Source organism: Kwoniella pini, chromosome 1 (genome assembly GCF_000512605.2).
Source record: "Kwoniella pini CBS 10737 chromosome 1, complete sequence".
NCBI classification, from domain to species: Eukaryota; Fungi; Basidiomycota; class Tremellomycetes; order Tremellales; family Cryptococcaceae; genus Kwoniella; species Kwoniella pini.
The window spans coordinates 3,177,611-3,193,203 of NC_091716.1; the positions used below are offsets into that span (position 1 = coordinate 3,177,611).

The window sequence follows — 15,593 nt, forward strand, 5'->3', positions numbered from 1 at the left end:
CGCTTTTGTAATGCTGTTTAATGCCAGACATGTATCCTATTAACTCCAAGAATAAGAGACACTATAAATGACATACGCCTCACCGCCTATGATCCCTGTCCCTATCCCTCCTATCATCTCTATCCCGATCCCTGTCCCTCCTATCATCTCTATACCTATCTCGATCTCGATCTCGATCTCTGTCTCTCCTATCACTATGTCGATCTCTTCTATCATCTTTATCTCTCCTATCGTCTTTATCTCTCCTATCCCTTTCCTTACTCCTACTTCTATCTCTATGTCGTTTTGGCGATCTACTTTTCCTCCTTATCGGATTTGATGATTGATCAAATACCATTCCATATCCTTCTGTACCCCTTACATCTCTAGGAGTAGAAGCAACATAACGTCTTTCATCTCTATCCCTATCCTCGTTCCTTTCTCTTCCACTATATCCATTATCTCTTCCACCTCTACCTCTTCCTCCTCTTCCTCCACCTCTTCCTCTTCCACCTGATATAGCTTGATGTACACTCATTTTAGCTACAGATTGTGAAAAATCTACCCATATTCTTCTATCATCTACCAAAACATTTTGCATTTTAAAATATGCCTATATATAAAGATTTTTTTCAGTATATATATATATATATATTCATGACGAAATGAAAATTAAATTAAATTAAAAAACTCACTTGTTCAGCAGATTCTCTTTCATCAAATTCAATAAAAGCATATTGTAAACTATCACCTGATTTTTTATCTCTAACAATTTCACAACTTAAAATTTTACCAAATCTTGAAAAAATTAATTCTAAATCTTCATCAATTGTAACTGGATTTAATTTACAAATAAATAAAATATTTTCAGGTGGTCTAATAGCTGCAAAAGGTAAATCACCAATCATTTCTAAAGTTAATGCACTTGAATTAGCTTGAGTATTTCTACGTTTTTCTTCTAATTCATCTTCATTTTCAATTTCTTTAAAAATATTTTCATTATCACTTATTCTAATTGATGAAAAATTATCAGGTGGTTTTAAAGGTGAATTTGGAATTTCTATAAAATCTTTTGGATCTGGAAATGGATCCTCTAACCAAAATAAAAACAAAAATTCAGTAAAAAAAACTTCTTTTCCCAATTTTTTATTTTGTTTGGATTTTCTTTTTGACCTCGAATATTTCAACATGAAAAAATTCAAAACTCAAAAACTTACCTAAAATTTCAATATGCCTTATTCTTATATCTTGTAATGGTCTTCCATCTTTATCTAAAAAAGCTTCATTTATTTTATCTAAAGTATCTAAACCTTCAATTACATGACCAAATATTGAATGTTTACCATCTAAATATTCTATATTATTTGATAAAGTTATAAAAAATTGTGATCCACATCCAGGTGGATTTGTTGGTGCAACTGCCATTGAAACTGTACCTTTATTTAAATGTTTTAATGAATTTATAATTTCAGGTTTAAAATATCTTGATGGTTTTGGTTTTGATTTTGATTGATTTTTTGTAAATAAATACGATTCTAATGATTCTCCTCCTGTTCCCGTTGCAGTTGGATCACCTGTTTGAGCTATGAAATCTTTAGAAACTATATTATATATCAGTAATTAGTTTTCCTTAGATAAGCCCAATTCTAGCTGTTGAAGAAATACAGAATAACTTACCATTAAAAAAAGCATTCAAAGCGTAATATTTTAATTTACATAATTTTAAGAAATTTTCGCATGTTTTAGGACATTTATCAACTTCTAAATCAATCACTAGTTCCCCTAAAGAGGTTTCAAGCATTACCGACATCTTGTAAACTTTCCTTATAAACTTCGGTCGACCAGTCTATTGTTGAAAGTGATGTATGAACAGTAAAATTGACAAATCACGAAGAGATATTCAAAGTTACTCGGACTAGATTACAATAACATACCTGGAAGGATCCCACTGAGCCCCACATTTGAGACTTGGAAGCGGACATCATCTTCATCTCCATAATGGATTTGCCACTCAAGATCAAAGTTAACCGTAACTGATTTCAGCCACGCCACCCATCAATCACTTTCCACTTTCGTCAATTCTCATACTCTCTCCTCAATAATCGAATTTAATCTTTTGTCAAAGACTCCTTTCCTTTCTTTTGTCTGTTGGAACAGAATACTATATTATATAACCATTGACTGTTATATAAGTTATTCTAGAAGAACACACATACATATATATCCCATCATATACTAATAGCAATTGAATCGACCACCATATAGCTAAAATGAAGATATCCTCTATTGCTATGTTCGCTGCGCTGGGTAAGTCTAGCGAATCATCCCATCTAATACACATGAATCAATCTGGTCAAGCTGACAATTTGATGTAATCACTTCAGTCGCATCAGCTTCGGCTAAACCCATCAGAGTCTACGCTCTATCATCCGAACCTCTTCCACCAGTTGAAGAAATATCATACCGAATTAATGCCGAATCAGAACCATTAGATGAGATCAAGACATTACCATTCCTTCCTTTTGAACATTCTTCAATGCATAAACCATGCCATGGAAAAAGTCAAATCAGTTCATTCAAATCATTACTTGTCAAATTAGGTTTCGTGGAACCTGATCTTCAATCTAAAGAGAAAAAAATGGAAGATATCCATGAAACTTTATTTGAACATTTCAAAGGTCAAATTGAAAATGTTGAAAATAAAATTATACCTTTATTAGAAAGTGGTTCTGTTAAAATTCTTCCTTTTGAGAAATTTTCAGAAGATGATGAAATGAAATTACCAAATGAAATTCAACAAGAAGAAATGAAATGGTGGAGACATTTGGAAGAAGATAAATGGATTGTAAGACAAGGTGTAAAAGGTGAATGGAGATTACCAAATTCTGAAGAACTTCCTCCAATTGAAATTCAACATCAATCATCTCATCACCATCATGGACATCAACATGGACATGGGTTTATGGCAAATACAATTCCAGGAAGGTGAGTTTCTTACGATTCATTTCAATTCTTTCATTTATCGTCAATCAACCTAATAAGTTCAGCTGACTTTTGATTTTTTCCTAAAAAAGACTTCATAAAGCTCTTGGTAATTTAAAACCAATAGAATCCATTGTACTTGCTTTTGTCATTGGAGCAGGATTAGGATCAATAATTCATTTCTTTTTCATGCTTTTCTTACTTACTTTTAGATATTTTAAAGCTGGTTGTCCATCAAAAGAAGAAAGAAGATCGAGACGATTAGCTAGAAAAGAAGCTAGAAAAGCTAAAAAAGCAGAAAGAAGAGGTTTGATCCTTTCTTCAAATAGTATCCAAGGTCAAGATGGTGAAGAAGAAGAATTACTTCCTGCTTATGAAGGGAATGGATTTACTGATGAGAAGACTCAACAAGCTTGATCAGTTTCGCGATTCCCTTTCCCGAAATTATGTATATTAATATTAGATAGATTCTCTAATTCAACACTATCAATTCATTAGCAAATTAGGAGGTTGGAAGTAGAGATGCCGTATGCCTAATTTTTGTATCTATATACTTTTATATTTATGTTAAAATGTATGCACTATTGTTTATACAGTTACTAAATTACTGAATAAGTCTTATTTCACCGTCAAAATAATAAACTTTTAAAAGTCTAATACATCGGTTCATTGGTATATTATACATTGTCTAAGATATCAGTTGTTAAAAATAAGTAAAATTAAGCATACGGTAACATCTTCTTCAACTTTCGTCCCTATCCATCGATAATGCTATCAGCATTTATGCCCATTTGACTTTTCGTAATATTTAAATGAAAGGTTATGGGATTGATTAAACTCACTTGTGTTTTAGTAACATAAACTTGTTTCGCTAATCTATTTATACGAGAAGTTGAAAAAGCAGTATTTAAATGTGATTTACCTGTTTGAGCCTAATTAATCATTTTTTAAAAATAAGTCAATAAATTAAATTATTGTGAATTGATCAAAATTCCTATCCCGATCCTAAATATATGATGCTATTCTAAAAAAACAGAAACTTACTCGTTTAAACTAACAAGAAATGTAAATAAAAGTATGATTAATTTCTTTTTTCTTTAATTATAATTGATTATATTTTTCAAAAACTTACTAATCCATTAGCATTTGGAAAAAATCTTTTTTTACATCCTGAATGTGATTTTAATTTTTGTTTAATTAATAATGAATTTGAAGTTGAAAATTTTGATATTAATAAATTTGTTGAAGTGATTTTAGATGAATTTGCTATTGAATTAAAAGGAATTGAAGTTGAAATTTTAGGTCGAATGAAAAGTTTAGATATGAATGACATTTTTCTAAGACTATGATTTGATATTTGGGAGACTATCTGAATGAAAGAATGAAATTGAATTTGAATTTGACTGATTTATGTTTACTTCCAATCTACATCTTTAAACATCTTTTGATGATCTTTATGATCATCTTTCGAACGAAAGGAAAGTTGTAAGATATCTATCTACTAGCTTACGTAATTTATACAATTGGAGATCCCGAGCTTTGATTATAATTTAATTAAGTCTCCTATATAAAATAAAGCAAGACTTACTTATCACGTGATTTGAAAGCTATAACACCGTGATTTCAATCTAATCAACTTGACTGTTTATTATCGCCTCCACTTTATAAGATATCATCACACTTACTCATACTCACTTACGCGTCAATCTATATATATACCTTTTTGGTAACAACATTACTCATTCTCTTCCTTCTCTTTCTTGTTCAGTCAAATCACAGATTTATCGCGAAACATCTATTATACTCTTATTTTTTTGAACTTTCAACTTTTAAAACAAATATAAATCAATATGTCTGGTAGAGGAAAAGGTTAGTTACTGAGTGCATTTTCCATTTGCTTTTGAGCATCATAACTGATATTCTTTGGATCTTAATAGGTGGTAAAGGTTTAGGTAAAGGTGGAGCTAAAAGACATAGAAAAGTATTAAGAGATAATATTCAGTTAGTTTAGATTTTAAAAAAGATCATATGACGATTTAATGAATCATTTTAAAGCTGACACAATTTTGGAATGTTTTTTTTTTTATAGAGGTATTACTAAACCTGCTATTAGACGTTTAGCAAGAAGAGGTGGTGTAAAAAGAATTTCAGGATTAATTTATGAAGAAACAAGAGGTGTACTTAAAATTTTTCTTGAAAATGTAATTAGAGATTCAGTAACTTATACTGAACATGCAAAAAGAAAAACAGTTACTTCTTTAGATGTTGTTTATGCTCTTAAAAGACAAGGTAGAACTTTATATGGTTTCGGTGCTTAAAAAGAAAAAAAAAACCTGAAATTCATCATTTTTTTCTTCTTAAACACCTTTTACTTAAATTCGTTTTTTTGATTTTTATTATTTTATTTTTCTTGGTGTAGTTATATCGTTTAAATATGAACTGTTACCAATTGATTTCGTGAAACATTTTTTATATGTATATACATAATTAAAATGTATTTTTATGTTAAAGATACCTTTCATATTCAAGTAAGGCTTATCGCATTTTGCATTCGCCATAAAATGTGCGATACACGAAATTGATAAGACAGAGATAAAAAGACATTTCCGCCAAATTTCAATCTCACTTAATGATCATTAAATCATACTACAAGTAACTTCGTTCAAAGAAATCTAGCGTAATCATAAAATGCATAAATACACATTACTTCAGTTGTGTATGAAGGAAATCTAAAAATACGAAATAACAATTTACAATCGCACTATGATTTAGGTTCTTTATTTTCTTCTTCTTTAGTTTCTTCTAAACTCATAGCTATTGCTCTAGCAATTGCAGCTTCATCATCATCATCATCTTCACCTTCATTCATATCAACATCATCACCTCTACTTAAAGCCATTGCTTTTCTAAGTTGTTCATCTTCATCTTCATCTTCTTCTTCTTGATCAACTAATACATCATCTACTACATTTTCATCTCCAGGTTTATCACCTGATACCATTGGTATATCTGAATCATTTGCATTGGATAAAGGTTGAGTAATTGCAGAAGGTAATAAAGTTGCTGAACCAGAAGTATCATTAGATGATTCTGTATTTATAAGAGGTTGTTCTGTTGAACTAGATGCTGTAGTCGCTGGTGGATTTGAACGTGCTGCAGCTTCTTGTGCTTCTTGTAATGACATTCTAATTGCCATTGCTAATTCTGGATCCATATTTGGATCTATACCATCTTCAACACCACTAAATCCACCTTCTCCTCCACTTCCACTTGCTCCTGGTATAATACCTTCACCATCAAATAATATAGGAGAAGAAAGAATTACATCAGATAAAAATTGAGGACCTGGTGGAATTGATACAAGATGACTTAAAAAAAGAAATTAATCCATTAAAATATCAGCTTATTTTAACTATTAATATAAGTATTAAATTTTGTTTGAAAACTTACGATTCTTCACCACCAACACCTTCAATTAATCCACTTAATTTATCATCATTTTCTCTACCTTCTTCACCAAATGTAATTAAATCAATTAAAACATTATTTTTTCTTAATTTTTTACCTAATTTATTTAAATTTTCTTTTGATTCTTCAATTGGTGATCCAATAAAAACTACTATACGTTGTCTTTGATTTTTATTTTCACGATGTTTAAGTGATAATTGTGCTATTGATATTGAAGTTGATAATGATGATGTACCTGAAATTTGAACTTTTGATAATGATGAAAGTAATTTACCAAGATCATTAGTTGGTGTTACTAATAATGAAGGTCTACAATAAATCAATTAGTATCAGCATCAGCAATTAAACTTTGATATTTTTATAAAATCTTTTATTTGAGATTAACAACGACAACGACGATACTTACGATTTCCCTGCCATTGTCATTAATCCAACTGCACTTTCAGGATTTGAATCTGTTTTCGCTGTGAATACCGTCGATACAGCTTCTGCTTGAGCTTGAAATCGAGTCGGTGCATAGTCTCCATTCCTTTCGAGTCAAAATGATCAGCTGAAACGTCTCATCCTTTTCCTCCATCTGAACACTTACCTCATATACTCGCTATTATCGAGCCTTCGATCGAGTGGTCAGCTTTACATGAGTACAGAAATTTAACACACAGCTGTGCCAACTCACACTAGCATACATGATTCCAAAGGCATTTTGAACTGTCTTCTTCTCTATTATCCTCTTTATAATGAATTGGAGACTAATTTGTGAATGTTGGTTGTCTGTCTATACTGAAATCTACAATCATTCAATGAATCTTAAAACGTCACTCTTGACTATTCGTGTATATTGAGTGAACCGGTTGAGCTTGCGCGTCCACCGGTAATCTAATTGATATTAAAGTGCCACGTCATAATGCCGATCTCCTTATATATCATAATTCCGTGTTCAGGGATTTAAGCCATGGGCGTCATATTATCACCGTGTAAGCACATAACTAAGTAAGTTGCGCATTGTTCCCCGCGATAGCTTACCAGGTCCAGGCATCACTTACACCGCACCACCTTACCACACGATACTCCCATTACATCTATTCATCATCATCATCATCATCATACATACCTTGATCACTCAATCTATATCTTAACGATCAATTAACGTCTTCACCCTCATCTTCTCTTTTACTTACTACCTAAAACTTCGTGAGTACCTCCATTCTCAATCTATAACATACCGGTCGGATGGCTGGAAGCTCGTGACGTGGACCGAGGAGATACGGGATAATAGGCGTAGGCGTTATCATGACAAGTCACAACAGACGTCGAGCGTCCCCTCGCTTTGGTTATAATCTTGAACTCTGTCCACTCGTCTTCTTTTCACCTCCTCTCGCTATCGGTGATCCCATCTGGCCATTGAAGCGACTGTTCCCCGTCAATTACTACGCCAAGCTGGAGGACGATGAATACCGATAATCGGTTGATTCAAATCCAGCGCAGGCAAGACGACGCATCTCTATAAAACTCACATCGCATTCACATATCGTCCCACTCCTATCCCACAAAGCTTGGCTGTCATCACTTGACTGCGAGATGGTGGGATGCATGATCTGAGATTCGCCAGGCCGGTGGCCTTGTGGAGGGCGAAGAAGCGGTGCTAGCGTCTTCCCCTATGTCTTTTCTACTTTTATAACCTAACACTTTTGTCGAAAGCCTTCTCCCTTACATTGAATCGTCTGGCTGACTCCTGCATATCTCGTTCTCGCAGTAATAGACTATCAATATGTAAGTTACTCAATGCCCTCTACCGATTATACGTAAAACTGCAACTGACTTTTATGATATCCACAGGGAGGACGAAGTCGCTGCCTTGGTCATTGACAATGGTTCCGGTATGTGCAAAGCCGGTTTCGCCGGTGATGATGCTCCTCGAGCTGTCTTCCCGTGAGTTCAATGTTGTCCCACGAATATGCTTATTCAATACTGATGGGCCATTATCCCGCTCAGATCAATCGTCGGTCGACCAAGACACCAAGGTGTAATGGTTGGTATGGGTCAAAAGGACTCTTACGTAGGGTGAGTCATTTCCCCTGCATATCGCTTAATCAGATCTGACGACCTGAATCGTGATTTAGTGATGAAGCCCAATCTAAGAGAGGTATTCTTACCCTCAAATACCCAATTGAGCACGGTATCGTTACCAACTGGGATGATATGGAAAAAATCTGGCACCACACCTTTTACAACGAACTGCGAGTTGCCCCTGAAGAACACCCAGTCTTGCTTACCGAAGCTCCATTGAACCCTAAGCAAAACAGAGAGAAGATGACCCAAATCATGTTCGAGACTTTCAACGCACCTGCATTCTACGTTTCCATTCAAGCTGTACTTTCCCTTTACGCTTCCGGTAGAACCACTGGTATCGTATTAGATTCCGGAGATGGTGTATCCCACACTGTGCCAATTTACGAAGGTTTCTCTCTCCCTCACGCTATTTTGAGATTGGATTTGGCTGGTAGAGATTTGACTGATTACCTCGTCAAGATCCTCATGGAAAGAGGTTACCCATTCACCACCTCTGCCGAACGAGAAATCGTCAGAGATATCAAGGAGAAACTCTGTTACGTTGCTCTTGACTTTGAACAAGAACTTCAAACTGCTGCTCAATCTTCTCAACTTGAGAAATCTTACGAACTTCCAGATGGACAAGTTATCACTATCGGTAACGAACGATTCAGATGTCCTGAAGCCCTCTTCCAACCTTCGTTCCTTGGTCTTGAATCTGCCGGTATTCACGAAACCACCTACAACTCTATCATGAAGTGTGACTTGGATATCAGAAAGGATCTTTACGGTAACATTGTCATGTCTGGTGGTACCACTATGTACAACGGTATTGGTGAGTAGCTATACCTTTAACGGCACATCGGAATTCCGCTGACTCAGCTATGACCACAATTATTCTTAGCCGACCGAATGCAAAAAGAAATCACTGCTCTTGCTCCTTCATCCATGAAGGTCAAGATCGTCTCTCCTCCCGAGCGAAAATACTCTGGTGAGTACTTATTTTTGTAGCGTATTCGTCCCGTTCTGCTTGACATAAATTGCTAACGCAACACGCCCGCAATAGTATGGATCGGTGGTTCTATCCTTGCCTCTTTATCCACTTTCCAACAAATGTGGATCGCCAAATCCGAATACGACGAATCTGGACCTTCGATCGTCCACAGAAAATGTTTCTAAGCTGTTTAGACGGTTACAGAGAGCTTGGACTGAAGAGGTTGATTGGATCTGGGTGAGTTGGTCGATTTTAGACACTAATATGGGTGAAGCTGATACTATGTGTTACTTAGACTCTTAAAATTGTATTACCCTAAAGAGTTTTGTAGAAAATCAATCTTGAATCGTATTCGTATAAACATAACTTCTTTTACCTCTCCTTTTCACATAAACTTCTACTTCTTTTCGAAATAAAATTATATATGTGAATGAAAAATGAATTTGATGCCGATTAGCGGGGTATAACAAGATGATTTGATTGTCTGTTATGCCGAATTGTACTCGATAGATTGCATGGTCTTTCATTATCATTGAATAGGAGATACATTCCAAGTACCACTCAGACAACTAAGAAATGAGATGGCAAATGCGATTACATGTAATTACAATTTAAGCGATGGTTATATGATAAACAAGATAACACCATACCATACGGTGCCACGTTATTAATATGTCACTTGATTGGTCACTAGTAATAACCGGGAATTTAAAGGTGGAATTCCTCTAAGCGGTTTAAATGAAAGAGATAAGGATATTCTCATTTATCAAAAACATTAATTATCTATTCTTGAATTTCTTTCTAATTTATTTTACCTATTGAATAAATTAAAATTTATCAATATTGAATTTAATCAAAGTATATTTGAATACAATGGGTTTCTCACAATCTGTAGTTTTAGGATCATGTTCTTTTTTATTAGGTATGGTTTTTGTTTGTCAAGTTGTAAGTTTGTTTCTTTGTTTTCGTTATAATTCATTTACTTGTATATACACATTTCGAAAAGTCATCCTTTGCTTCTCCTTCGATTTATATATATACCTTATGAAGGACTAAACACAATATTAACAAAAAAACGAGCTAATTATAATTTTGTTCTCATTTTCAGGTCGATATTCCATTACTTTATAAACCAGTAACAGATGAAGCTATTCAAAATGCTTATACATTTTATGAAATTTGGTATGAATCACCAGGTGCTGTTAAAGTTAGTGATTTTAGTTTCTTCATAATTTTTGACATTTTTTTTAATTGAAACAAAAGAGCTAAAATTCGTTTTTTTTTCAGGCCCTCTTTCACGTTGCATTAGGTTTACCACTTATTGCACTTCTTATTAAATTACATAAATGGAATGAAAGTGCAATGTTCTTTGATGGAAGTTCAATTGGTGAGTCTCAAATCAAATCTTTTAAAAGGACGAAAAAAATTCCTCAATATTAATGATATACCCGAAAAAATAAAATAGCAATGCATTTAGCTACAATCATTTTATATTTAACAGTACATATTCAATCACTTCGTACATTCTGTAAGTTTAAATTCTTCTTATAAAATCTTTTTTTATTTTTTGTTTTTTTTTTAAAAAAAAAGGGGACTTATATTTGAAGAACAAAAAACAATAACTAAATAACCTGATATGAAATATAGTACCTGATTCAACAATTACAACATCTTATTCAATTTTACCTACACCACCACCAAGAGAAATTCAACCAACAGAAAATGAAAAAATTGAAGCTGTTAGAGTACTTTCAGCTGCAAATGCTTTAGTTGGTTTATTAACTTTAGGTGTAATTGGAATGCAAATTGGACAAGAATTTGCGAAAAGACAAGAAGAAAAAGAACAAATTGAAATTGATAAAAAAATTATTCAAGGTGAAAATAAAAAAGAATAAACACCAAATGAATTTTGATTTATGTCATTTTTTTTTCAACAACAACATTTAATATTAAGAAAATGAATTTTGAATAATAAATAATAAAGGGAAATTTTTTTATAATAAAAGATTAAAATGATATGAATTTGAATTTGAATATGGATAAAAAGGGGTGTCCACAAGTCCAAGTTAAATCGAAGTCCGAAAATATCTTGAAATGAATTTTATTTTGAAATGAAAATATCATTTCCAAAAAATTCACAATATACTTTTAAATCAGAAATGATAATATACCAAAAGACAAAATTTAGATATTTCCAATAAAATTTCCATATCAACACATGTAAATAATAAAAAGATGATATGATAATATCATCCATAGGCTGAACTTTCTTCTTTTGAGCTAAGATACCTCAACTAATCACTCGCCTTTCACTGATACTATGATCTCGCTTACTTGTTCCATATAATACTGTATACACAAATATCATTATACATCTTCACACTCATCAACGGTGCTTTAAATTATGAACACATGAATTACGTATGATATTGTCATTCCGAGGAAATGCTATATAACGAATGACTTAAGGTGAGAACAAAATAGATGAGCTATCATGCAGGAGAATCAATTATGAAATAGAAACAGAAAAGAGAAAAAGGTCATATGATCATGAGTGACGTCAAGTTTATATGCAGTTATATAATAGAACTGGTGAATCATCTAGGCTCGTCATGAAATTCGTTAAATCAATCATAAGCGTTCAAAGTCGTTGATAGAAAGAGAATGAGTTTATTGGGAGTCGGAAAATTCTGTAACAAACACAGACAACAACCCATCAGTAACTTGTCAAAACAGTCGCTACGCTCAATCTACTCACATTTGGCTTCAGAAGCTGGACTCGAACTACCGATTTTAGCCAACTGACCCCACATTTCCGTAATTCTAGGAGGAGTTAACATGCATCTCTTGTTACTCGTAGTCAATCTCTTAGGAGTAGAAGATTTGACTTCGTCCACTTTTCTACAAGGCGTGGAGGGCTGTTGAGGGATCAGAGTGATATTTTTCGGATCAAGGTATTGTTGAGGAACATTCTTTCTGACAGGTAAAAAGCTTCTTTTGATTATCTTAGGAGATGCATTCATTTCTGTCAATGCGTTCATCGCTTTTCCTGACTCTACCGATAGTACTGATGTTGATGTAGGTGAAGTGTCGGCTGGCGGTGATGGTGAAGGGGAAACCACTCTCCTTCGTAATTTTCCAGTGATCTTGCTCTGCTTCAGGATGGGTGTCGCTGGTGGCTCAAGACGAGGTTCACCGTCATGGTCGATCTGCATTCCGCCTTCTCGGTCACCCAGTTCAAAAGCCGGGATGGTGGGCGATGAATCTCTACTTGGTGGAGGGGACGACAAGCCAATTTTAGCAAGAGGAGACTCGGTTGGGGACCTCCTTTTGGGTGGTCTAGCATCTTGGTCCGAGGAGCTAGTTGAATTCACGGAGGCGCTTGAAGATGATCGGGACAATGTCGGAGCTGGAACAGCAAGTGTAACTCTCGGTGAGGACGATTTGAAATTCGGTATTGCTGATCTGCTTGCTCCTGCCGATCGTTTCGTGCCACGCATCGATCCTGAACTTGGCATGAAGGGAATCTCTGGTTCGGGGGTACTTTGAGTGTTCGATTCTTCTTGCATCTCGCTGCTGCCTGAAGATATGTGAACCGGTGGGCTGGCAGGTTCGAAAACGATTGCCAGCTCGTTGACAGACGAACGCAGTGTGGGTTGGCTTTCAGACAGTCTGAGTCCAGAATGGGCCTTTCGAGGTTGACCCAATGCATCGCCGCCTTTTTGACTGAGGTCGACAGTCGGTGTACCGGCTCGTTCTGACAACCTCGCAGTCATTTCGAGCGACACGATATTCTGTGCAGATTGAGCATCTTGGAGTACTCTGGGCGACGACAGGAATTGGGTAATCTCCAGAGGAGGAGTGGCAAGTGGATTTGCGCATTCTTTCGACGCGGCTTCCCTGGATAAGTCTCGCAGTAGCTGATCGCGAGCAGCCTGTGAACATCGTCAGCTGTGTGGTCCAAAACATAAATTGCGGGACAGCTTACCCAGCCGGCCCACTTCATCTGATTGATGAGCATATAATGCTGTTGAGGTCCAACCACCATACCTGGTCTCACCAACCGCATGTAACCTATCACTTCTTGAGCAGAAAATTGATATTTGTAGATAAGGTATGCTAATATCGCAAGGAGTAAGCTCGATGGACGGACTTTTGCTTTACTTTGCTACAACTGGCTTACCTCCGATCAGAACTCCGGTACGCCCTAGTCCAGCTTTGCAATGCACGGCAACCTTTTGACCCTTCACTTCTATTGTATGTTCGGCTAATCTGATGAACTCCCTCACTATCTCGTCAGATGGGTTTGATCCATCATCAAAGTACATCTCGATATGTTCCATTCCGCGATCAAGGAAGTGCCGGCGGTCGTAGCTGAGCAAGAGCAGGCAATTCAGCTTGTCATCATAGGCTTGATCGCACAAAGAACCAGCTCACAGCTCGTCATTGAGTCTGACTACCAAGCCCACATGCTCCTTCTCGAAAACTTCCATGACACATTTCATAGCGTTTGAAGTGATCCTACCTTTCTCTACAGTTTGCACAGTAGTTCTCGTTGTTCCTCTTGGAGTTGAAACGGTTCTGGTTGACGATCGTATTGCCTTCAACCATCGCTCTTCGAGAGGTGAAGCAAATGGTATGAATGGCCCTAATATATTCAGATCCCCATTGCTAGATCGAGGCAGTATCAGCTATAATCTGTTATACGCGATCACGGCTGATTTAGCCCAAAGCTCATCACTCACTCAACCTGCTCATATTTTTGATAAGCATCTTGATCGAAGTTAGCCAGATCCAATAATCCATTATGTATAGCCTTATCTACTCCATACAGTATATCCTGTACGTGTTCATGTTAGCTGATTCATGCCCAATCAACACGCAAGTCCTGGACTTCAGCAGCTCACCTGTATGGATAGACCATAGTCCATGGGACCACTTCCCGCATCTCTGAAAGGCATGATTTCTAAGGGTGCAATAGGTCGAAAAGCATTCCAAGGTGGTTGTCGGCCTACAATCAGCTGTGAAACCTCTCGTCAGCTCAGGAAGTCGCATTCACAAATACAGATGTCATGTGGAATGAACTGAAGTCATGGTTGAATGGACATACAAAGTATAAAGCCACTACCAAAGCCATACATGATTTCTTGGTTGGTTCGGTAGTAGTATACAAACATAATGGTTTCTTTCTACGTTCCGTGCGCTACAATCAAGAACATTGTCATCAACTGGCTGCATCCTCAATGAGAAACGTCGAAAAGTCGGAAGCTTACCTCTAATCTATCGTGTATCCTTATACAAGCTTGAAATGTAAAAGCTATATTCAAAGGTCCATGATCAGATGCAAAGGGTGTATAATGCATTTCTTCGTCCACTAGTATGTGCCGCAGTATGATGTCAGCACGGTAGAGCCAAACAACGACACTTCTTTCTTCCCATTAGACTAAGAATTTCGCCTTGAAATAAGACGATGTGTGAAAAGTGGGAAATACTCACGCGAAAAGAGCAATACACTTTCTCCAGTCTCAGGATGCCCATAAGGTATTTTTCCATGAGCAAGGACTTGTCCTTCATTCAACGAAGTAAAGATGAATCGTTCATTGAAAACTGCTACGGAATTTGGAAATTGTCTTGTTTTTGTGGACAAGAAGATGGGATTGGAAGTTGGGGTAGAGGTAGGGGCAGGCGGCATCTTGATTGATGCCTTTTATTCTTGTTGATAATGATTGAAGATTGTTTGATGTCTTGAAAATCTAGAGAAAAGAAGTTGATTGATGGCAAGGCGGAGTATACTCGTTGAATGAGATTGGACCTGCAAATTCCAAAAAGATGTTGCGGTAGAACTCATTCAACGGTTGAAGGGGAGATAGAAGATTCAGGTGACCTGTTTTGAGAAAAGAAAGAGGAAGAAAAGGAAGAAGAATGATGTTCAGTGAAGTATGAGGAGAAGGAAACAAGGATGAGGGGTGGGAGTGAATAGTGATTGATTAATTCATAGCGGTATTGAGTGAGTGAGTATATATATATTTCTGTGTGTATATATAATGAGGATGATCAATGCGCATGAATTGCGTGGTAAAGCCGCCAAGATGGTCTGTTATCATTCAGGCACTAGGTCTAA

General features: G+C 35.8%; 8 protein-coding genes across 8 annotated transcripts; 4 read left to right on the forward strand and 4 right to left on the reverse strand.

Moving 5' to 3' along the window:
* Positions 1-79: 79 nt before the first annotated feature.
* Positions 80-1,789, reverse strand: I206_101210 (uncharacterized protein; the record flags this gene model as incomplete). Its single annotated transcript, XM_019151898.1, has 4 exons — positions 80-592; positions 675-1,072; positions 1,197-1,580; positions 1,657-1,789. 4 exons carry the CDS (start codon positions 1,787-1,789, stop codon positions 80-82), a joined length of 1,428 nt encoding a protein of 475 aa, XP_019014036.1.
* Positions 1,790-2,249: 460 nt separating this feature from the next.
* On the forward strand, positions 2,250-3,378 carry I206_101211 (uncharacterized protein; the record flags this gene model as incomplete). Its single annotated transcript, XM_019151897.1, has 3 exons — positions 2,250-2,286; positions 2,364-2,964; positions 3,054-3,378. The coding sequence occupies 3 exons, from the start codon at positions 2,250-2,252 to the stop codon at positions 3,376-3,378; spliced, it is 963 nt and encodes a 320-aa protein (XP_019014035.1).
* A 302-nt stretch (positions 3,379-3,680) lies between these two features.
* I206_101212 (ribosomal protein L35) lies at positions 3,681-4,294 on the reverse strand (the record flags this gene model as incomplete). Its single annotated transcript, XM_070202344.1, has 3 exons — positions 3,681-3,716; positions 3,804-3,893; positions 4,094-4,294. The coding sequence occupies 3 exons, from the start codon at positions 4,292-4,294 to the stop codon at positions 3,681-3,683; spliced, it is 327 nt and encodes a 108-aa protein (XP_070058445.1).
* A 517-nt stretch (positions 4,295-4,811) lies between these two features.
* Positions 4,812-5,279, forward strand: I206_101213 (histone H4; the record flags this gene model as incomplete). The annotated part of the gene is made up of 3 exons (XM_019151895.1): positions 4,812-4,830; positions 4,899-4,962; positions 5,051-5,279. The coding sequence occupies 3 exons, from the start codon at positions 4,812-4,814 to the stop codon at positions 5,277-5,279; spliced, it is 312 nt and encodes a 103-aa protein (XP_019014033.1).
* A 443-nt stretch (positions 5,280-5,722) lies between these two features.
* On the reverse strand, positions 5,723-7,131 carry I206_101214 (uncharacterized protein; the record flags this gene model as incomplete). The annotated part of the gene is made up of 5 exons (XM_019151894.1): positions 5,723-6,329; positions 6,412-6,738; positions 6,836-6,958; positions 7,019-7,042; positions 7,106-7,131. 5 exons carry the CDS (start codon positions 7,129-7,131, stop codon positions 5,723-5,725), a joined length of 1,107 nt encoding a protein of 368 aa, XP_019014032.1.
* A 1,177-nt stretch (positions 7,132-8,308) lies between these two features.
* I206_101215 (actin) lies at positions 8,309-9,657 on the forward strand (the record flags this gene model as incomplete). Its single annotated transcript, XM_019151893.2, has 5 exons — positions 8,309-8,358; positions 8,422-8,490; positions 8,550-9,313; positions 9,383-9,469; positions 9,545-9,657. The coding sequence occupies 5 exons, from the start codon at positions 8,309-8,311 to the stop codon at positions 9,655-9,657; spliced, it is 1,083 nt and encodes a 360-aa protein (XP_019014031.2).
* Positions 9,658-10,345: 688 nt separating this feature from the next.
* Positions 10,346-11,367, forward strand: I206_101216 (uncharacterized protein; the record flags this gene model as incomplete). The annotated part of the gene is made up of 5 exons (XM_019151892.1): positions 10,346-10,417; positions 10,581-10,679; positions 10,760-10,859; positions 10,938-11,000; positions 11,120-11,367. 5 exons carry the CDS (start codon positions 10,346-10,348, stop codon positions 11,365-11,367), a joined length of 582 nt encoding a protein of 193 aa, XP_019014030.1.
* Positions 11,368-12,222: 855 nt separating this feature from the next.
* I206_101217 (uncharacterized protein) lies at positions 12,223-15,164 on the reverse strand (the record flags this gene model as incomplete). Its single annotated transcript, XM_019151891.1, has 9 exons — positions 12,223-13,407; positions 13,461-13,591; positions 13,656-13,846; positions 13,910-14,143; positions 14,218-14,312; positions 14,380-14,493; positions 14,583-14,675; positions 14,746-14,846; positions 14,969-15,164. The coding sequence occupies 9 exons, from the start codon at positions 15,162-15,164 to the stop codon at positions 12,223-12,225; spliced, it is 2,340 nt and encodes a 779-aa protein (XP_019014029.1).
* Positions 15,165-15,593: the final 429 nt, after the last annotated feature.